Source organism: Electrophorus electricus, chromosome 6, assembly GCF_041902795.1.
Source record: "Electrophorus electricus isolate QZ-2024a chromosome 6, ASM4190279v1, whole genome shotgun sequence".
Classification (NCBI taxonomy): Eukaryota; Metazoa; Chordata; class Actinopteri; order Gymnotiformes; family Gymnotidae; genus Electrophorus; species Electrophorus electricus.
The window spans coordinates 24,052,056-24,071,998 of NC_137502.1; the positions used below are offsets into that span (position 1 = coordinate 24,052,056).

Consider the following 19,943-nt stretch of genomic DNA (forward strand, 5'->3'; position numbering starts at 1 on the left):
ATGTAGAGATATTCAAAATTGTAGTAAAGTACACAAAAACAGAACGTTTCAGAGAGAGGTCCTTCATCAGCTGTGCAAGCAAAGTGCTTCTGAATTAGTAGTAGATGTTTAAATCATAACATTCATTCCATGGTGTTCTAAACATCCAATAGTGTAGATAAGATATTGTAGTAACATTTTCTTTTTCACAGCAATGCAGACTAGTGGTGGTCAGATTCTCTGTTATAATAAATTATTCTAATCATGTTGAATCTCCATATTGTACTTCATTGCCTTACAGCATTCATGTTCACTGAAATTTATGATGTCTGCGCCACAGTTACTATAAAAGCAAGTTCGGTAAGATGGAGAGGATGCAGCAGTCCGTGCCGTCTATCATAAAGCCCACGTGGTCTCTCTGCCATTATCTAATCTCCAGTGTTCCTTGTACTAATGGTTCTAATGAGGGGCTGAGAGAGTGGTCATCATGTCTGGGATGGCCTGCTTTTGCTCAGGCACTTATCAGGACAGCCTCTCTTCTGCTTCTACCGAGATAGCACCGATCTCGAGAGCTGAGGGCTATCAGCGTGATTACAGGCCTGACCTCCAGTCTGAAGAGGCTAGCCCAGACTTCCCATGTCCTTTATGCACCGACCCACCTACTCTGACGAGCTCCCAGTCCTGTCCAATGAACTCCAGGACTGAGTTAGAATTTTTAATAATTCAAACTATTTATATGAAAACAGACAAAAAGAAATCAAACAAGGATGATTACTAGTTACAAGCCTGAATACTGACCACTGAAAATATATGAAAATTCATCAGACAGGCAATTGTGTATATACAAAAAGTAAAAACACTAACTTCAGTGTCACTCAAAAACAGACAATTGTGTTTATTATTTGTAGTATTTTAAAAATGAATAATAAAAAGATGAAAGGTCATGCATCAAAAACACAAAAGACTCCTTCATTAGCCCAGTACTGTATTATTTGTTCATTTCTCAGTGAATGTCAAACAATAGCACAGACACCGTTATCAAATTCAAATGAGAAAAGCCCATCTAGAAATGTGGGCTCACAGTGGTGATTGTACAAGGCAATCAACAACCTGCATCTTAGCCAGACAAAACAGCTCATTACACACCTGAGAAAGAACCAGACATCTCACACACTGCTCAGTGATGTCACAGCAACAGTGTCAGTCTGTGGTGTCATTAACTGTCCGGTATGGAAAGCTCACTCTCTTCCATTAACCAGGCTGTTAGCTGCATATGGCTCCTCAGACATTTTCTGTCCTTTATGAAATGTGCATCACCGCCATGAGAGACCATCGCATCACCAGTGGGTTTGTTCTCGCAGGGACCAGCATCCAGTAGAGTGACACCGCAATGCTTATGCTTAATGAATTGTACAGGACAGACACAATTTGGATCAAGGTGAGGTGCTGAAGCACAGCATTCACAAACAAACAAGGTTAAATGAATACTGACAGTGTACAGTGGAGGCCAGCGAAACTAGGCCACATATACTGACGAACGGATGAATGGTGTAGATAGATAAATAATGAATTAAGCTTGGATTGCTTTTCCATGTGGTTGTCTGCAGCACGTCTAGATCAGCAGACAGAAGCACGCCTCAGACATTTCACAGACCTCATAATACCTCATCACGCAGCTCAACTCATTAATATGAAGTATGTAAAAACCAAATTCTCGCACGCATGGCTGACAAAGAGACCGACACATAGTTCACATAATGTATATATAGCACATACATTGCTGTGCACATAACAGAAAGTCTTGCTTCCTTCGAGTCACTCACACTCCAGAATCCTTACAGGGCACAGTACATGCTAAAGAACTGTGTTCACCTCGTGCAGCTAAAGGGGACTACACCGTTGCTGTGGGGTGGACTTTCAGCATTCAGACAAACAGAAATGCAAACCACTCACTTGAAGTATATCCCCTCCCCCATTCTGTATTGTAGAGTGCGACACCTGTCTCTCTGATGCATATGTCTCCCTCTCTTGATGCTGGCTTGGGAGCCTACGGCACGTGGTCTTTGTCTTGCTAATTCCCTGCCCTCTGAAAGGCCCTTGGCCAGCACTCCATGCTCAGGTGGAGGCTGAAAGGCCAGCTCAGCGACCAGCTTTTTTATTTACACCGAACAAAGACAGCACCTGCCCAGCAGCCAGGTCTGTGCAAAAGTACACACACACACACACACACACACACACACACACACACACACACACACACACACACCCAAACTCATACTCACATGCATATGTACATATATACACATATACACACATACACACACACACACACACACACACACACACACACACACACCCAAACTCATACTCACATGCATATGTACATATATACACATATACACACATACACACACACACACACACACACACCCAAACTCATACTCACATGCATATGTACATATATACACATATACACACATACACACACACACACACACACACACAGATACACACACACACCCAAACTCATACTCACATGCATATGTACATATATACACATATACACACATACACACACACACACACACACACACACACACACAGATACACACACACACACCCAAACTCATACTCACATGCATATGTACATATATACACACATACACACATACACACACATTCATACACACACAAACATGCACACGCATATACACTCGCATATATACACACATACGGACACACACATACACGCAATAATACACACACACACACACACACACACACACACACACACACACTAATAGGAAAGAGAAAAGGATGGAGGGAGAAAGAAATAGAAAGAGAAAGCTACAGATAGTGAAAGAGACCGAGAACGCTAAATGACCACCTCTATCACCCCACAGAATTACTCCTCTACCATCTGTTGGTATTGTTAAGGTGATGCATTTCTTTGGAATCAATGCGACTATATTTAAAAGGGACTTCCTAGAAACTGCTGATACAACATTTTGTCTAATCACTGTCCATTTTCAGTCAGTCAGTTTGAGTACTGTTAATGGTGTGTGTAGCTCTAGTGGGGATAATGAGACAGTGTTTGGATATGAGTGGAGTTCAGACGTACCTTCCTTTGGGGCCACCCGGGGAGACTGGTCAGTGTGAGATGGTGCATTGTATGATAGCGATGAGCTACCTGCAACACATGATGTGACATCATTGTTAAAAGACAAATGTCAAATCTGTTATTATGACACCAAAGTCCAGTCCCACTAAATTATTTATTGATGTGTAATAATGATGTAAGTACAGTGTAACTACTGTTTACACTTTGAGGCTTTATGGAAAAATAAAGACAGGCTGCATTTAACGTTTTACACCATTCATCCCTCTCTTGCAGTATTTATACAAAATTTAAAGTAACTTCTGTTGATTTACTTTGCATTGCTAAAACTGGCAAAGTGGTTTGGATCAACAGTGATACCATCTTTCACTGGTCCAAGGCACATTCATTCACATGAGGAGTATTCAAATACTCATATTCATCTGTGAAGATTTACTGCTATTGAGGTAGTGTGAGTGGTTATGGAGGTAGTGTAAATGGTTATGGAGGTAGTGTGAGTGGTTATTCAGGTAGTGCGATTGGTTATAGAGTTAGTGTGAGTGGTTATAGAGGTAGTGTAAGTGGTTATAGAGGTGGTGTGAGTGATTATAGAGGCAGTGTGAGTGGTTATGGAGGTAGTATGAGTGGTTATGGAGGTAGTGTGAGTGGTTATAGAGGTAGTGTGAGTGGTTATTGAGGTAGTGTGAGTGGTTATAGAGGCAGTGTAAATGGTTATAGAGGTAGTGTGATTGGTTATGGAGGTAGTGTGAGTGGTTATGGAGGTCATGTGAGATGTTATTGAGGTAGTGTAAGTGGTTATAGAGTTAGTGTGAGTGGTTATAGAGGTAGTGTGAGTTGTTATTGAGGTAGTGTGAGTGGTTATAGAGGTAGTGTGAGTTGTTATTGAGGTAGTGTGAGTGGTTATAGAGGTAGTGTGAGTTGTTATAGAGGTAGTGTAAGTGGTTATAGAGGTAGTATGAGTGGTTATGGAGGTAGTGTGATTGGTTATAGAGGTCACATTTGAGGCATAACTAACAACTCCTTTATTCTCAGTGGGGGAATAAAGAGCAGAAGGGTCATTTTGATTATACTTTCCTTGTGAGTTGAAGCTGCTGGAGTAGGGCAGTAACTGTGTGTGTGTGTGTGTGTGTGTGTGTGTGTGTGTGTGTTCCATGGGAGATGAGAGGGTGCTACATACATATTTTAACCTCCAGGCCCCTCACCCCCAGTAGCATGGTGTTGGGCCCACAGAACAGGGCAGGCATTGTGTGGGGTGTGATCCCTATGTAGCAATCAAACACTGCTGCCCCCATAGCAAAATAAACCCCCACATAGCCCTGGGCTAAAAAAGGAGGGGGGCGGGGGGTAGAGAAAATGAATAAGAGAGAAAAAAAGGAGCACGAGAGGGAGATGGAGAGAAAAAGAGAGACAAACGAACAGAGAGGGATGTAGAGAGAAGGACAAACTGAACTAGAATGGTAGAGAGGAGTCAAACAAAAAGACACAGAGACTATTGACTATTGTATTACTACAATTATTGACTACTATAAGACTACAGCATCCTGTTAGTTCGGTTTCTTACTATAGGTACTATTAGGACATGTACATTATACAACATACACCAAAGAGCAACTGTGTTTGTGTGTTTGTACATGTGTGTGGAGTTGCTTTATAGTGTCTTCTGCTTACTGTTTATCCCTCCATAAGAAGATGGCTGTGTTGGTTGTTTTTTGGGCCTTTGAAGCTTTTGTAGATCTGTGGCATTACATAACTGCGCATAGCCACTCATAACCTCTCATAGCTGCTCATAACCACTCATAGCTGCTCATAACTGCTCATAACTGCACACAACTGCTCAGAGCTGCTCAAAGCTGCTCATAACTATGCATAACTGCTCAGAGCTGCTCATAACTATGCATAACTGCTCATAGCTGCTCATAGCTGATCATAGTTGCTTGTAATGCCAAACTGTCACTTCTCTCTGTTTCACACAACACCTGGACACACAGACATTCTCTTACTCAAATATTTTTACTCCTAATGCACTCACACACACACACATACACACACACACCACCAACACAGTTTATAGAGGGTCCTGATCCTCACAACGTCAGTGATAATCTGCTCTAAGTGGAAAGGCAGCTCAATAAAATCCAGAGAGAGAACAAACAACAGCAAGAGAACTGCGAGAAAGAGCAGAGAAATATATATAAAGAGAGGTAGAGCAGAGAAGGAGAAAGCGAGAGAGCGAGAGAGCAAGAGAGAGAGAGAGAGCTTCACATATGTTTATGGTCTGTGTAAACTATCAAGGGCCTCCCACACTGGGATTGTCACACTAGTGTATCCACTTGTTCCTACAGCCTCAGAGCGAGTACCATCAAGGACGTTCCAACAGCGTGTGTGTCCCTGAATAATTCAACTTTCCATCTGTCTGTACTGCCATAGACGCGCATGCTTTTCAGTTTTGTGAATCACACACAGCCCCGAACCCCACAACGCTTCCAAACCCACAACACACGTGAACATGTATGGACCCCTGCACATGCATGCACCACCTTACACATACACTCTCAAACACATGCATGTGCACTCTCTCTCTCTCTCTCTCTCTCTCTCTCTCTCTCTCGGGCTTACTGACTGGTCAGGCAATGTCAGTTTACTGCAGTACCCCTCTCCCACTGCAATTTAAACAAATTCTCAAATTGCGGCCAGAAAGCATATTGGCGCTTGGGTGGCAGTCACATGCAGAGTGACCTACGGTGAAGCCGAACTAACGGGCTGAGTGTTCGCACCACTCTGACCAGGCTGCAGCTTCATTCACGCGGCTACATGTTTTCCCGGGAGACTGATCTTTTGGGCTCGACATCCAGACTTCAGTCCAGTTCGTGTTTCCTCTCTGTGCATGTATCTGTGTGCATTTGTGACACTTTCTGAGTGCCATCATTCCTACGTATGCTCCTTTGCAATATATATATATATATATATATATATATATATATATATATATATATATATATATCTGGATGCGTGTAGGTTTGTGTGTGTAAGCTGTTCTCGCAGTCTAGCCTGGGACTAGGGGAGAGGATCCCTCTACTGCTCTACTGTGTATAAGCTTTAATGACATGCTGGAATGTTAATCAGAGTCAGAGTAAACAGAATGCGACTGCCTCCATGTACACAGATGTGTATTAAATGATTACACTGCTGCTGTCAGATCCTGAGACGGCTCACTCTGGAGACACCTCACAGGCTGTTTACACGCACGCAGGGTCATACTAGCATGTGTGCGTGAGTGCGTGTGTGTGTGTGTGCGTGCGTGCGTGTGTGTGTGTGCGTGTGTGTTTGTGTGTGTGTGTGTGTGTGTGTGTGCGCGCGTGAATGCGTGTGCGTGTGAGTATGTATTTGTGTTTGCCTCATTGCTTGTCTGTGATTGTGTTTGTGCTATGAGAGGAAAAAGATCAGAAAAAGATCAAAAGTCTTGGGTTCTGAGAGTGAACCACGCCCTGGCAAATTCACACACACACACACACACACACACACACACACACTAACATACTAATGCCCAGCATCTCATCAAATCCACATCATCATACCTAGATCTCTTCTACTGTTTGATTCTGACTCAGGATTACAGCCAAACTGATTCAAATCAGCCCACGGTGGAGTCTGAGCCACCTTCCCACCCTAACTCACAAAGAGGCTGAAGTGTGGAGAGAGGTGGGGGTAAGAGTGGGGTGGGGGGATTAGCATGATGCCTTGTTGTTAAGCCCAAGTTCAGCGCTGCAGCACTCTTCTCTAACGAAAACTCCCAAACGTCAGGCTCTCATCTAACAGAGGGGGGAAAGAAAAAGCCCCGTGGCGGCTGGGTTCTGCCTCTCTGTTCACAATGGCCCCGTTATGCTCTCTGTCTCCACGCAGCCCTAGGCCTGGCGAGGCACACGAAAACGGCCGACACCCACAGAATAAAGTTCCCATTACCTCACGCTGCCGAATCCCTCGGCGCATGTGTTTTTTTTTCTCAGAGAGTTGCGCTTTTAAGCACCGTGACCCCGCCCACCCAAAAGCCAGCTGTTCCCCTCATCCCGTCCGGGGGCCCGACCCTTTGGAGTACGCATGCCGCCTCCGTTTGCCAGCGGATTGGCGTGATCGGTGCTCGCCGGGGCTGTGTGGCTCACGCCGGAGCAGGGTGCGAACCTTGGGCGTGCACTCTCCCCTGCTCCAAAGGGGCAAGACGGTGGGCCCGCTCACAGATGCACCGCGTCTCTGTCGACGCATTTCTTCTAGACGGCACTGGGGGAAGACCTGACCTCGTTTATTTTCCTGTGAAACAAATCCAAAACTAGGCCTGTAAAGGCACGGCAGAGTAACGGGAATGGGATGGGAATGGGCTGGGAACGGGATGGGAATGGGCTGGGAATGGGCTTGCCGCTGTCCTTAAATGAGGGATAAACGTTCATGTGCAGTGCGGGGGCAGGGGCACGGTCAGGCAGACGGCCGCCCGAGGTCACACACCTGGGCTTCGTCTCAGCCCACCGCTGGCTGCGGGCACTCCGGAGGGGAGAGGATTTAGATGGGTCGGTTATCGAAATTCTTCATGGTCGCAGCGGCTCTGCCAAGCAAAACGTGGCTGTGCTGAGGAGTTATGGGAGTGAGAGGAGCCAGAAGCCGTCCCTTCCTGAGCCGAAAACTATTAAACCTACTTTGGAGACTGAAGCGTTTACTGCATGGTGTGACATGTGACTTCAGTCCTATCTTTCATTACCTTGTCCCGCATGGCAGGGACTCAGACAAAACATCAGACGTTCAAACAAATTCTCCATGTCGTGGCACAAACAAAGGGAACATGTAAATATAGTGACTTCATTTACCACACTAAACAATGCAGATCATATGTTGTGTATTGCTATTCATGCATTCAGCAGCTGAGATCAGTACCAAAGACTTCACTGTTATGGCAGAATTCATTTTGTAATTTGATTTCTAAACAGTTCATAAATTCTAGTAAACAAACACAAACTGCGCCTTCAAAACTTCTTGATGATTTTTTAATAATGTGAGAGTAAAAACTGTTTAAGCAAATGACAGTGTTGTAAGAGGGACATCTGATTCTATGGTCTGGCATCCCTTCCAGTAGTTATTAAATCTCTAGTCTGACACTAGACAGGAATTCAAGAGCCACTGAAATGGGAAATATGATATCAGCAGGACATTCTTTTGTTTGCCTTCGATGGTGATGCGCTAGAACTCTGCGATACTGCGCTTGGTGGTTCGAAGCACGCGTCTGATCTTTTAGCCTCTAGCGTGTTGCACGTGGTTGGCGATTTCACATGGTAGTCATTATGTCTGGCCACAAGTTCTGTCACACTCACTCCAAAATTACAGCACCTCAACTGCAGCCCAATATGCTAACCCAGAAACTAATGTTTGTGAGTCACTGGGAACTTACCAACACACACCAAACTTAAATCTATAAAAGGGTTTTAAAATGTACGTTTAGAAATTAAAAAAAAAAAAAAATGCCAGAGACAGTAGGCTTGATACATGACACTGGAACAATTTCATTGGACGCCTGCCATCCCTTCACCCACAGACAGACACCCTCAGTTTCAGAGGAAGAAGAGCACACTTACTTTCCCTGAGATAAATGAGATGTGAGAGCAAGACTTCAGCGTTGTAGACACTCGTGAGCCTCAGGAAGTCCTCCTTGGTCATCTTGCACAGTTCCTTTCCGTCCGTGTTCTGGAACATGGCCGTGTCGATCTCCAGGAGACCATACTCCTTCACAGCCCAGTCTAGCCACTGCCGCACGTGGTCTGGAGACCACAGGGACGGGTCTGCAAACAAAAAAACCCCATCAGCACGCAAATCAGAGCCTTGGGTACAGAGGTCTAGAATGGAATACTGGTTGATGTGCTGGGTTACTTACAAAGAGTTAAAAGTAAAAAAGTACAAACTGGTCATTTTGTTTACTCTTAAGAAAGACTACCTAATATTTTTTATTCATCCTTCCAAAGAGGTTTACTGGAAATATCATAATAATCAAAATTGTCCCTGTGGTGGTTTGCTTGTAAAACTTTCACTTCCAGACTGACAGTTTCATATGGAGTTATATTCAGGCTCTTGTGTGTAAGATCTATCAGGGAAGAACAGGGGATGCCGACTCACACTTGAACTTTACCATCACTCTTCCCTTTAACTACACCCCGTTGCTGCCTGCCCAGAGAACAGCGCTGTTCTTAAGCTGTGCAGAGTATCTGCAAACACAGCAGCCACCCATTCTGTTCCCCGCTGTTTGTTCGCACCTGCGGGGACGATTACTCTTCTCTCATTGGTGGTCATGTTGGGGGGTGGGGCACTCTTCTCGTCCATGTAGCCTCCGTAACCCATCTGTGACGTCTCGGAGCTGCTCACCATCTTATTGCATTTCCCCACACTGCAGTCCACCGGGGACTCCCTGAGACCGGGGGGGGGGGGGCAGAGAGGCTTAGGAACAAATATGCTTGCTGCTCAGAAACCCAGGACATCTTAGACACTCCCCGCTCGCTGGCCATGAGCCCTACGCACCCATCACAGCAGGGTAAGCAGTGCTTTCTGGTATTTATTCATTTATTCACTTCTCTGAATAACAATTTAATGTGACTGATGTATGAGCAGTAACCTAAACAGCTCATTTGACATCTTATGCATCTTGTACAAATCAATGGTGCAATCAAATCCACATTACTGGCCTGCTTGCATTGTGCTATTCACTCTGCAAAGTCATTTGCAGAGGTCGAAGACGTGCCACAGCCTGGAGCAGCTCGTGGATTCTAACTGCGCAATGAATGTCATTTGAAACTGGTGCGCAAAACAAATTTCTGAGACATTTTTGTCATGTTCCGTGGAGCAAAACTGAATGCGCTTGGCCTGGTGAGTTGGCCGCACCTGGTTCCGTTGAGGTGGTCGTACTCGCGCTTCACGCTGACGCGGACGGGCTGGTTGATCCACTCCTGTTGGGGGGGGACGGGGTTGATCTTGTGGGCCTGTCCGTAATCCTGAGCACTGGACGCCGTCATGTCCGTCTTGGCGAGCGGCGCGGCAGCAGCGTAGGGAGGCTCGAACAGGGACTGGTCTTCACTCACCACTGATAGCGCCTCCTGCAGGGAGGGAAGGGAAAGCGTTAGAGCAAGATGAGTGTTCTTAAATAGGCTTTACCTGTTTTTGTCCAGAACGTAGCGCAAAACCATCCTTCTGAATCCTCACTGTTAGTATGCTGATAAAGTTAATAGTCAAATAATCCAACATAATCTGAAGACCACTATTTCTAAGTACATTTGTACTTTTTTTTTTAAAATCGCTCATGGCTCAAATGTGAGCCAGGCCAGAGAGGAGATCCGGGAGCGCAGTCGCAGTTCTGAGGTCACGGTGCTGTTTGATTTCCATGCGGGAGCTTGGCTGGGGTGATGTTGCTTTATTAAAGAAAACAAACGGTGCAGACTGGCCGACCGGAGCGCTCTGTCTGTGCTGACCACAGGCTAATGCTCCTCACGCAATCCCACTGAAGCATTCATTCACAGTCACATCTTCATTCACATCTTTCATGGGGTCCTGTGCCCCCCCACAACCCCTTTCTTTTGAACTTCGTTCATGAGCCAGCACAATAGAATAGATTTCCTTCTGCTCCTTTCATAAGCTATAAACACCTGCCAGAGCCTGCACCTGTTAATGTCTAGCTACTCATTGTACAGTAGAGCAGTACTGTATAGGAAGAGTACATGGCACTCTCTGGAGGGCCACAAACTTCTCTGGTGTTCCTTCTCCATAAAGCAGAGGGTTGTAAATATACCAAACTACTTGGAAGAGAATGCTGCGACATTTTAGGTTTAATTACAGCCTGATATCTCCTTGAGTAGAGTGCTTCCTTCAGATTCTGTACATCCAACTGAATGAGATCTCCATGGCCAGAAGTGACACCCGCCACTCGGCCGAGGCTGCCCGGAACACAAAGCAAGCTTCTGCAATGAAGCCATCATGCACAAGCACCCCACCTCCGTGTGCTCACTACACTGAACCCCCCTCCCACACACACAAAACCCTGGCACTCCTCGACAGGCGCCATCAACTTGATGGGTTGGACCAGCGCGTCATGAGTAGAGCCTATCAGAGGGAGCCAGGGTGGCAGGCCAGCCGCGGGATAGCTATGACGGGGTGAAAGAATGCCACTACAGCGCCAGATAAGGGCCTGTAGCACCACTCGGACAGCCGTGTGGCTCTTAACTGAGACATATCAACCTCCACCATATAATTCATGATTGGCAGTCAGGCTTACCCAAGATTACAGATGCTTTTTTAAAAATAGGAAAATCTAATTCCCCATGCTCATGCACATGCGCACACGCACACACACACACACACACACACACACACACACACAATGCAGTACTGGCAATAGGCACCATTCCTGCATCTATATACATGGGTGATTTCAGAAAGGCTGGAAGGAAAATGTATGAAGTCAAGCTTTTCATTATGACGAGGTTGAAACGTTTGCAAAAGTGCCATTTTCTTCAGACCATAAATTAGCAATGCCTACATAGCTCACTTGGTCCAAGAAAAACCACAGGCCTGGGCTGGTGTGGCCGTATACATTAACAGTGAGGCGCGCCCGCGACACCTCTTTAAACAGCAGTCTTGTACATAAACATGGGTGCAGCGTGAGTTTTTGTTTGTTTGTTTGTTTGTTTGTTTTCTGACTAAAAGAGACCACATTTTTCAACCAGGGTTTGAGATTGCCACTGCAAGCCTGCAGAGGGTGAGAAGCCGTTGAGAGCGGTGGCTCTTCCAGCCGTCAGACACGTCATGGCTTCAGGTTGGGATGGGCTCCTTCCATGAGAGGCATGGTGCCATACAAGGTGCTGATGCACAGTGTGTTCCCGTCTTTTGTTTAAGAAGGAAGAGGAAACCTGACAGGAAGCCAGATTGTGAAGAACAGGAAACCTCCATGGCTCGAGAGCCCCATTATGATGAGTAACACTGCATAAGTCTACAGTTAAAACTCAATCAAGAATAGTGGTTACCCATACAATATAGCAGCCATTTTTTAAAAGAAATAACATTATCAACAACAACAGTAACAATTATTATTATTATTATTATTATTATTATTGTTGTTGTTGTTGTTGTTGATGATGATGATGATGTTATTGTTATCACCATCATCATCATTATATTATTATTTTTATTCTTTAAAAAAAACAAAAAACACCTATTTTTAAAAACTTTTATCATCAATTTTTATATAACATTCTTGCAATAAACTTTTAAATGATAAAATTATAAAATTTGGCTTTTTGGCAATTAGCATGATGAAATCTGCAAAGACAGATTCACAGGTCTCCAAAAGCCTACACCACACCCAAAGCCACTAATAAGAGCACAAAGAGGGAAATCAAGGAACACACAGTTTCTCTCCCCAAGACCCCCCCCCCACCATCACCCACCATCCCGCAATATAAATCTGATTAAAACTCAGGTCATAGTTTATGCAATTTAACGTACAGTCGTTTCCGGCACCTTTTATCATTAGGTTCAAGCCTATATTTAGGTAGAATCGTGAAAAACGCATGTTTAAAAAACGAATAATAAAATATATGAAAATCTCACAATAGAAATCGGGAAAAAAAGGTTTTATGACCTTTATCAGAAATCAGATAACCGGTGCAGTGGTTTGCACATTTGCACACCTACTCTCTTAGACAATACCTTTTCACTGATACTTGGTATTATAAATATTAATTAATTCTTTCGTGACATTAATACCAAAAGAAAACACAAAATGAAATCAATAATCGAGAAAGTCTAATTAATTCGATTATCAAGAAAACAAAACGCTGAGTGATATTATAGATGTAGTGGGTGGGCTCGGTCCTGTGGAGTATGAACCACATACCCGGGCGCAGGACCCGGGCGCAGCGTCACTGATCCTGCGTAGCTACATATCAAGCCAACGCTTTGTGATTTATATATAAAACGCTACGTTCACACGAACAGCTTAACGCGTCGAGAAGGGCACTTCAAGAAACAATCCCATCAAGCATCGTCGTTATATTATGGCTCGAAGATACATACATTACAATTTTCTTAAAAATACCCATTTTATTTCGTCCATGAACCGCGTCTATACGCTGCGCTCGTTCCGTGCTTTTACATCTGGGTGATGCGTGCCTTCCCCCCCGTTTTTCAACATTCAGCGAAGTTTTGATGAAAGGGAAAAGGAAACTTTGAGGAGGAAAACCGTAGGAAATCTGGTTACCGCTCGCGGAACGACAGAATAGAATTTCTGCGGCGAGACCGTTCCACATCCCCCCAGACTGAAATAAGCGTCGGTCCTATCGCTAGAGACGCAACTCCTCAATGTGGTCTGTCTAAAAAGCTGTCCTTCAAGCTTACCTTAATAGTTCCGTCCATTTTGTGCAATTTTCAGTGTACCCCAACAATATTCCAAACATGACACGCGCCTGAATTAATTCCAGCCCCCGAGATGTCGCGGAGAGAAAGAGACAGTTTAGCCGGATGGTTTTTTTCCTCTAATTTTGGGAAGTGAAGTCACTCCGCTAGAGAAGGAAGCTATGTGTGTCACTTCTAGCCCTGCCTTCGTTGCGGGACCGAAAGGCAGGATATTGTCCCAAGGAGATAAGACACGAAAACAATAGCGTTTCTTTCCTCTGTAAATGTTATTGCTTGGAAATATTTACGGAGTAGCTGCCAGCTCTTTATATGTTATGCATCTGCGTGTTTTTCTTAAGCAAGACATTAGTCAAAGTTTAAAAAATGTTTGTTATCATACTTAAACTTTGAAATGCATATTATCTCAACTATCTGAATACGAAATGAGAATTTCATACTTATAGCCATGATCATAAGCGACCGCTGTGGTTGTGCTCACAACTACAAAGATTAAACTGTCTCTAATGAACTCAATGAACCTAAAATGACAAAACTACAGGTTTCATTCATTTTAGTTCCTATATTTGACCGTTTTATAACTCGAAGTTTCACAGAGAGATATATGAACTTCCTGCGCCGACACATCTTCATCGAAAGAGGTTAAGGAACAGTAAATCAAGACGAGGAGAAGCGAAAATTGGAACTACCTGTGGCTGCGTGTGTTGTGAATCTCTTGTAAGGGTCTTCCAAACGTCTGCAGTGGGGTGAAATCCCGAAATTGTTTTTACCTTTACCATGAATAAAATCCGAACCAGGAGCGGCACGGCGAGCGGAGCCCGACTGCGTAGATCTGCGCTGCACGTGTGCGTCTGTTCACGAGCGCAGGGGTGAACGCTGTTGGACGGACTATCCCCAGAAACACTAGTGTATGTGGCACGTATAGATGCACAAAAACTGATACCTGGCCTAATTTGGTGTTGAACAATTTTACGATTTCAATGGCATTTGGTATACGGTCTCAGTGGCATGATACTCGGGGGCTACGAGATAAAAGGCTAAACTATTTTCACCACGGACAAATAAATAAACAAAATACATAAATAAATAACATATATTTGTAAGGGCTGTAATTGTGATCACCACCACCTCGTCTTTTGCAATATTGTTAATGGGTTCTATTCGTCTATGGTCTGGTTATAATTACTTATTTATGTTGAGTACATGGCTTAATTTCAGCCTTTCAAATCAGAGACCCCAGCCCCCACACCCAGAACTTTTCTCTTCATTCTAAAATAGCCCTCATCAATTCAGCTGCGTTATTACCGAGCACAGTCGACTCGTGGAGCTGGAACAGGACGTGACCAGACCTTCGGACCTCGCGAGCCCCTGACTGAGTGGGTCGTGCCTGAGGGAACGACAGCAGTAGGGCGAGATTGAGTCTGCGTCCACTGGTCTGTCTGCTCGCGACTTGGGGGTCTGGTGGGGGAGAGGCCCCCTCGAGACCGCCACATCTGGATCCTGCTAGGGGTCAAGGCTTCCCCTGCCTGGGGCCAGTGCAGCTCGTCGTAATTAAGGGAGACACCTTGTTTAACCATTTAGAGTCGGTGTCTACTCTCAGTGAACAAAACAGCACTGTCTGAACTTCTATATAGAAAAAAACGATCTTAAAGACTTTCATCGATATCGTCTTGCTATGCGAAAGATGTAGAGAATTTCAATTAGAACGTTGTTTTGGAATGAGGCCAGGAAGACGGGGAGTAACTTTAGAATACAAGTCTGGATTTTTATTTGTTGGTGTTGTTTACGCATGGTTTGCCAAATCCACAACATATTCCACAGTCCTGCAATTTGGTGACATAATTATGATAGACTGTAGTGGTCAGGATGGACACAGTTGCTGGCCAAAGGACGTGAGAGATGAAACATGGTTCCCTAGAGTCATGTCTCCACAGACATCTCAGCATTCTTTTAATTAAATCACAATTATCCCTGAGCGCACGGCGAGACGGAGGTCTGACAGTCAGAAGGGAGTTACACAGAGCTAATGACTCTAATGTTTTATTGGATCTCCCTAGGATCGTATAGATGAGATTTTTGACCAGTGCTTAAATCACATATTCCATAAACGATAAGAATGCAAGCAGGTCTACATGATTTCGTTTGGAAAAATAGTTCTAAAAGGTATTTAATAAAACTGCCCGAAGAGCTCATTTACACTTTGATAAAACGATAGTATACAGTTGAAAGTAAGTTATGATATTAAGTTCTACACATGTCCCAGACCCCGAAAACACGCCAGGTCAGGGTACGCAACGTTAACTGAATAAAAGCGTCATTGTTTCATATTTTCACATGGTTCACATTTTCCCCTTTAGAATGGTTCACTGCGAAAATGTTAGTGTTCTGATTTGGAGAGTTAGATTTAATTGACGAACAAACATCATCAGACAACGTAAACCTATCGTAAATCTCGATAAAACGGCGTTCGCCCAGCGTTCCAGTCATCCAGGTCAACATGAGTCCAGCGGTAACAAACATTTTTGAAGGCCAATAAACAGATGCATGTTGGTTTATACAACGAGCCACAGAACATCTGGCGTGACGCTGGAGCTTGACAGCCAGACATTTCTTCCAACCACGATCTGTGGGAAGCCAGTGGCTCCACACTATTGGAAAAGCCCTAAAGTGGGTGGGCTCCGTTGGGGATGGGTTAGGTTTGTAAATGGTTACTCTAAGACACCCACAAACGCTCAGAACATGACCAACCGAAGCCTCCCTCGACTGCCCAAAAATGTAGGAAATTACTGACATTTTTAACTCAAAAAGTACAACAGCAACAACAATAACAACAACAACAACAACAATAAGAATAAAAACAACAATGATAATATGATTATTATGGCTGTTAGTATTATTAGTTCATACCTTTTTAAAGTACATTTGGAGAATTGTCTGCTACTGTACTAAAGTATACTTAGGCTATGCGTTCAGAGTCCTTTTAAAGCACATTGGTCTTGAGACGACCTACCTCAGCAGATCAAAATCATTGAGAAACTATGAATTAAGGTATTGTGACTAACGTTTCAGACATATTATCGTAACCGCGACGCTGCCCCTGATCTAGATCGCGCTTCTCAGGTTATTCATTAGAATTTAGAACTTTGTCGCGAGCCCCTCTCCTCTCACGCAGAGAGAGAGAGAGAGAGAGCGAGAGAGAGAGAGAGAGAGAGAGAGAGAGAGAGAGAGAGAGAGAGAGAGAGAGAAAGAAGTGAAAATACCGAAGGCGAAAAATGGAGACTGCTGCACACAAGCGCAAAGCTGTCTGGCTCCTTGCTCGAGGCCATAATTAATTTGAGATTTATTTTTCTTGGAGAACTCAAGTCTCGCCTGGCCTTAACCAAACAAAACCACAGCTAAACCGTGGGTTCGCTTGAATGAAGCAGAATATTTCTCTAAAGCTGATCTTCTGGACTTCAGGCGTGCCTGGGACACATTCGGAACAGTACAGCTCTGCAACCCTGTGACAGCTTAAATTGTCACTGTTACCAACAATACGCATCTTCCGCCTACGCTCAGGCTATTATAAAAGACATTTTGGTGATCGTCCAGTTAGGAATAAAAACAAAACACAGTCTAACAAAAACAAAACAAAGTCTAGTGTAGGCCGTTTACTGAAGCGTACTTCTGATTCATATAAACAGTGATGAAATAATGGCGCATCCCCCTCTCAACGTGTCAGAAACATCAAGTTTACCTAATTCCATCAAGCAAAGATTTTTAGAGAAACAAAATTTCATGTGCCGTGCTTTCAAAGGGGAGCTGAAGCGTTATGAAGCGTCTATGAATATTTAATATCACTATATATAGCCTACAACCCTAAGAGTCAGTCCTAATTTTAAAGCATTCTTTTAGTATTTGTAGAGACGCTACCATCGACTCGGTCCACATCACCGTTTGTTTTTAAATCCGAAGGGATATAGTGGGATTTCAAAGAGAACGTTTTCTTCCAACATTCCTTAGTCGCTAATGTCTCGAAACAAATCGTGGACTGTTCGTTGGTCTCCAACATTTGCACACTGTGAAACTCGGCCCCTATGTGGAGCAACACAAACGCAGTGTCTTCATGAAAAGGTCCCTTATGCAGGAGGGTAATAAGTCTCCATAACATAACAAGTCCGTTCTGGAAAGTATGCTGATTGTAAAGATATAATGAATGACTTTACCAGGCACAATATTTCATTTTCATGGTGTCTGTCTGTATGTACGTGAGCTCTCTAACCCTTTTGATATATGAGGGTTTTTGCGTGGTACTGCTACTTCTGTCATAAATACACTCTGGAAATGTCAAAGTGTCTTTCATTTTCTCAAAGAATGAACAACCACAGTTTATCTGAGCGCCCAATTACCTGTGCCAAAGCACCGAATGAACACGCAGCCTCTGGACCCTCACGAGTATAAATAAATAAATAAGTTATCCCGAACCTACAGATCATTCGTTGTCTATAACCTGCTAATATTATTAGGTCATATTAATGGAAATGTAAAAAGTTTGATCTTGCATTAGATCATTCTATATCGAACATTAACAGAACATTCTTTGCAACTTCAGAGCCAGATATATGCTATTCGCATCGTTTGTGGTGTTCACTTGAATAATTGAATATGAAGCAATGCGCTGTTTCAAATGTAATTACGAACATTAAATGACCTGCAAACAGGTCAGAGCTGACCCTACCCGTCCAGTGCCACCCCGCCCCTGCCTGCTCCGCCCCGCCCCGCCCTTCTGAGCAAAATCGCAGGCAAGAAATCGCAGGCAAGGTGCAAGCAAACCCTTCTCTGTCCGCCTTTGGCTAAATCAATTCCAGGGCACGTAGTCCATCCAATTGGGCTAATGCATAACTTGTAAAAAGCACATTAAATATTCATCTCCGGAGTTTAGGGCTCAGCTCTATAACCTGCCGAGTGACAGTTCCGCTCGTGCCCTGGCCTTGCTTTGCAGTTATGCTATTTCTTATTTCAAAAATGGCCATCAGGGACGGGACGGGGGCCTAAGCCACAATTAGAGGTTTTTTAAATAACATTTTCTTATATATTTTAAATGTAATATCTTATATTTCTTCCCTGCTACTGTCGCCCTTGGCTTGGTCACTGGCCGCTTGGATTTGTAAAGCTGCTTTGTGACAACATCTGTTGTAAAAAGCACTATATAAATACATATGATTTGATTTAATTTGATTATATAGTGAGATAATGTTCTTGGTAAATACTGATTTCAAATTGTAAAAAATATTACACATATATTACATAAATATTACACATCCTCTGCATCCTCCAATTACCTGTTCGCGGTGGTGATTTTGTCTTACCTTGACGTAAGACGAAGTGTCGGGGACAGTCTGAAACATTGTCATTGGACAAAGAGCCGAAAATGTGTCACTTTCACTTCACGGCTCCTAAGAAAATGAAAACAATAATAGAGACAAAAGCCACAGGTAACTGCAGTGGAAAACGATCCTAATAATTGCTGATCATCACTAAATAACAACATCAGCAATATCGTTTCACTACTACTACTTGTAATAATGATTATTATGATTGAAGTAATAATAAAAATAATAATTGTGATATTTATAATATTATTAATAATGATAATAGTCAATGATAATCAATTTGAAAGCTTTAAAAAAAATGCAAACCGACTACATTTATTCAATTTTAAGCAACGTAAGACGTGCTCCAAGGTCAGCCATAACATACGCACAGGAACGAATTCATTCATTCTTTCATTCATTCACCTTCATTCAGTCTGTGAACTAGACAGTCAGTCAGCCGTTCTCATTTCCATGAAGTGACCACAACTTCAAGGGCCTCACGGTAGAGTTTATTCACGTTAAAGTGAAAAAATCCCCATTTTTCTTGGTTGACCATATTGTAGGTTTCAATAAGTTCTAAAACCTTTTGTCATGCCTCCTGGTATTAAAGGGACCTTTTCTCATCACGACATATATTGTTAGGGAATTACAATTCTGCTGTATTTCAGTCCGGAAAAAACACTTTCAATCGAACCTTAAAGTGTTCTTGGATGTGGGCAAACACCTTGCATTCCATTCTAATCCAACCAATTCCACCAAAAGGAATTTGGTTCACGAGCTTTTTGAAGAAACAGGAACAGTGCAGAAATAAGATCGCTTTCGTGCATTTAAGAGTTGATCATTTCTTACAGGTATATTATATTATCATTATAGCGTATCTTTATATTTGTTATCAACATATAATAATAATAATAATAATAATAATAATAATAATAATAATAATAATAATAATAATAATAATAATAATTAAAATAATAATAATAATAATAACGTTTGTTGTTCGTGGTGTTGTGGATACGATATACGCCCAGCCCCCATAACGTTCGTCCTCAGGCAGCGCACATGCT

The 19,943-nt window shown here is 43.3% G+C and overlaps 1 protein-coding gene across 5 annotated transcripts in view; it reads right to left on the reverse strand.

Annotated features, from left to right (window-relative positions):
- fli1 (Fli-1 proto-oncogene, ETS transcription factor) overlaps window positions 1-18,957 on the reverse strand; it is a 28,115-nt gene extending 9,158 nt beyond the window's left edge. For 2 of the 5 annotated variants that reach the window (XM_081716050.1, XM_027010075.3), the window contains exons 1-5: window positions 14,212-14,370; window positions 10,004-10,215; window positions 9,382-9,533; window positions 8,710-8,913; window positions 3,101-3,169 (exon numbers count right to left, since the gene is read on the reverse strand). In XM_081716050.1, coding sequence (XP_081572176.1) covers window positions 3,101-3,169; window positions 8,710-8,913; window positions 9,382-9,533; window positions 10,004-10,215; window positions 14,212-14,301 — 727 coding nt within the window. In that variant the 5' untranslated portion in view covers window positions 14,302-14,370. Of the gene's footprint in view, window positions 1-3,100; window positions 3,170-8,709; window positions 8,914-9,381; window positions 9,534-10,003; window positions 10,216-13,507; window positions 13,662-14,211; window positions 14,371-18,870 lie in introns of those variants that run through there. The other 3 variants (XM_035525249.2, XM_027010077.3, XM_081716051.1) reach the window with 3 other exon arrangements.
- Window positions 18,958-19,943: the final 986 nt, after the last annotated feature.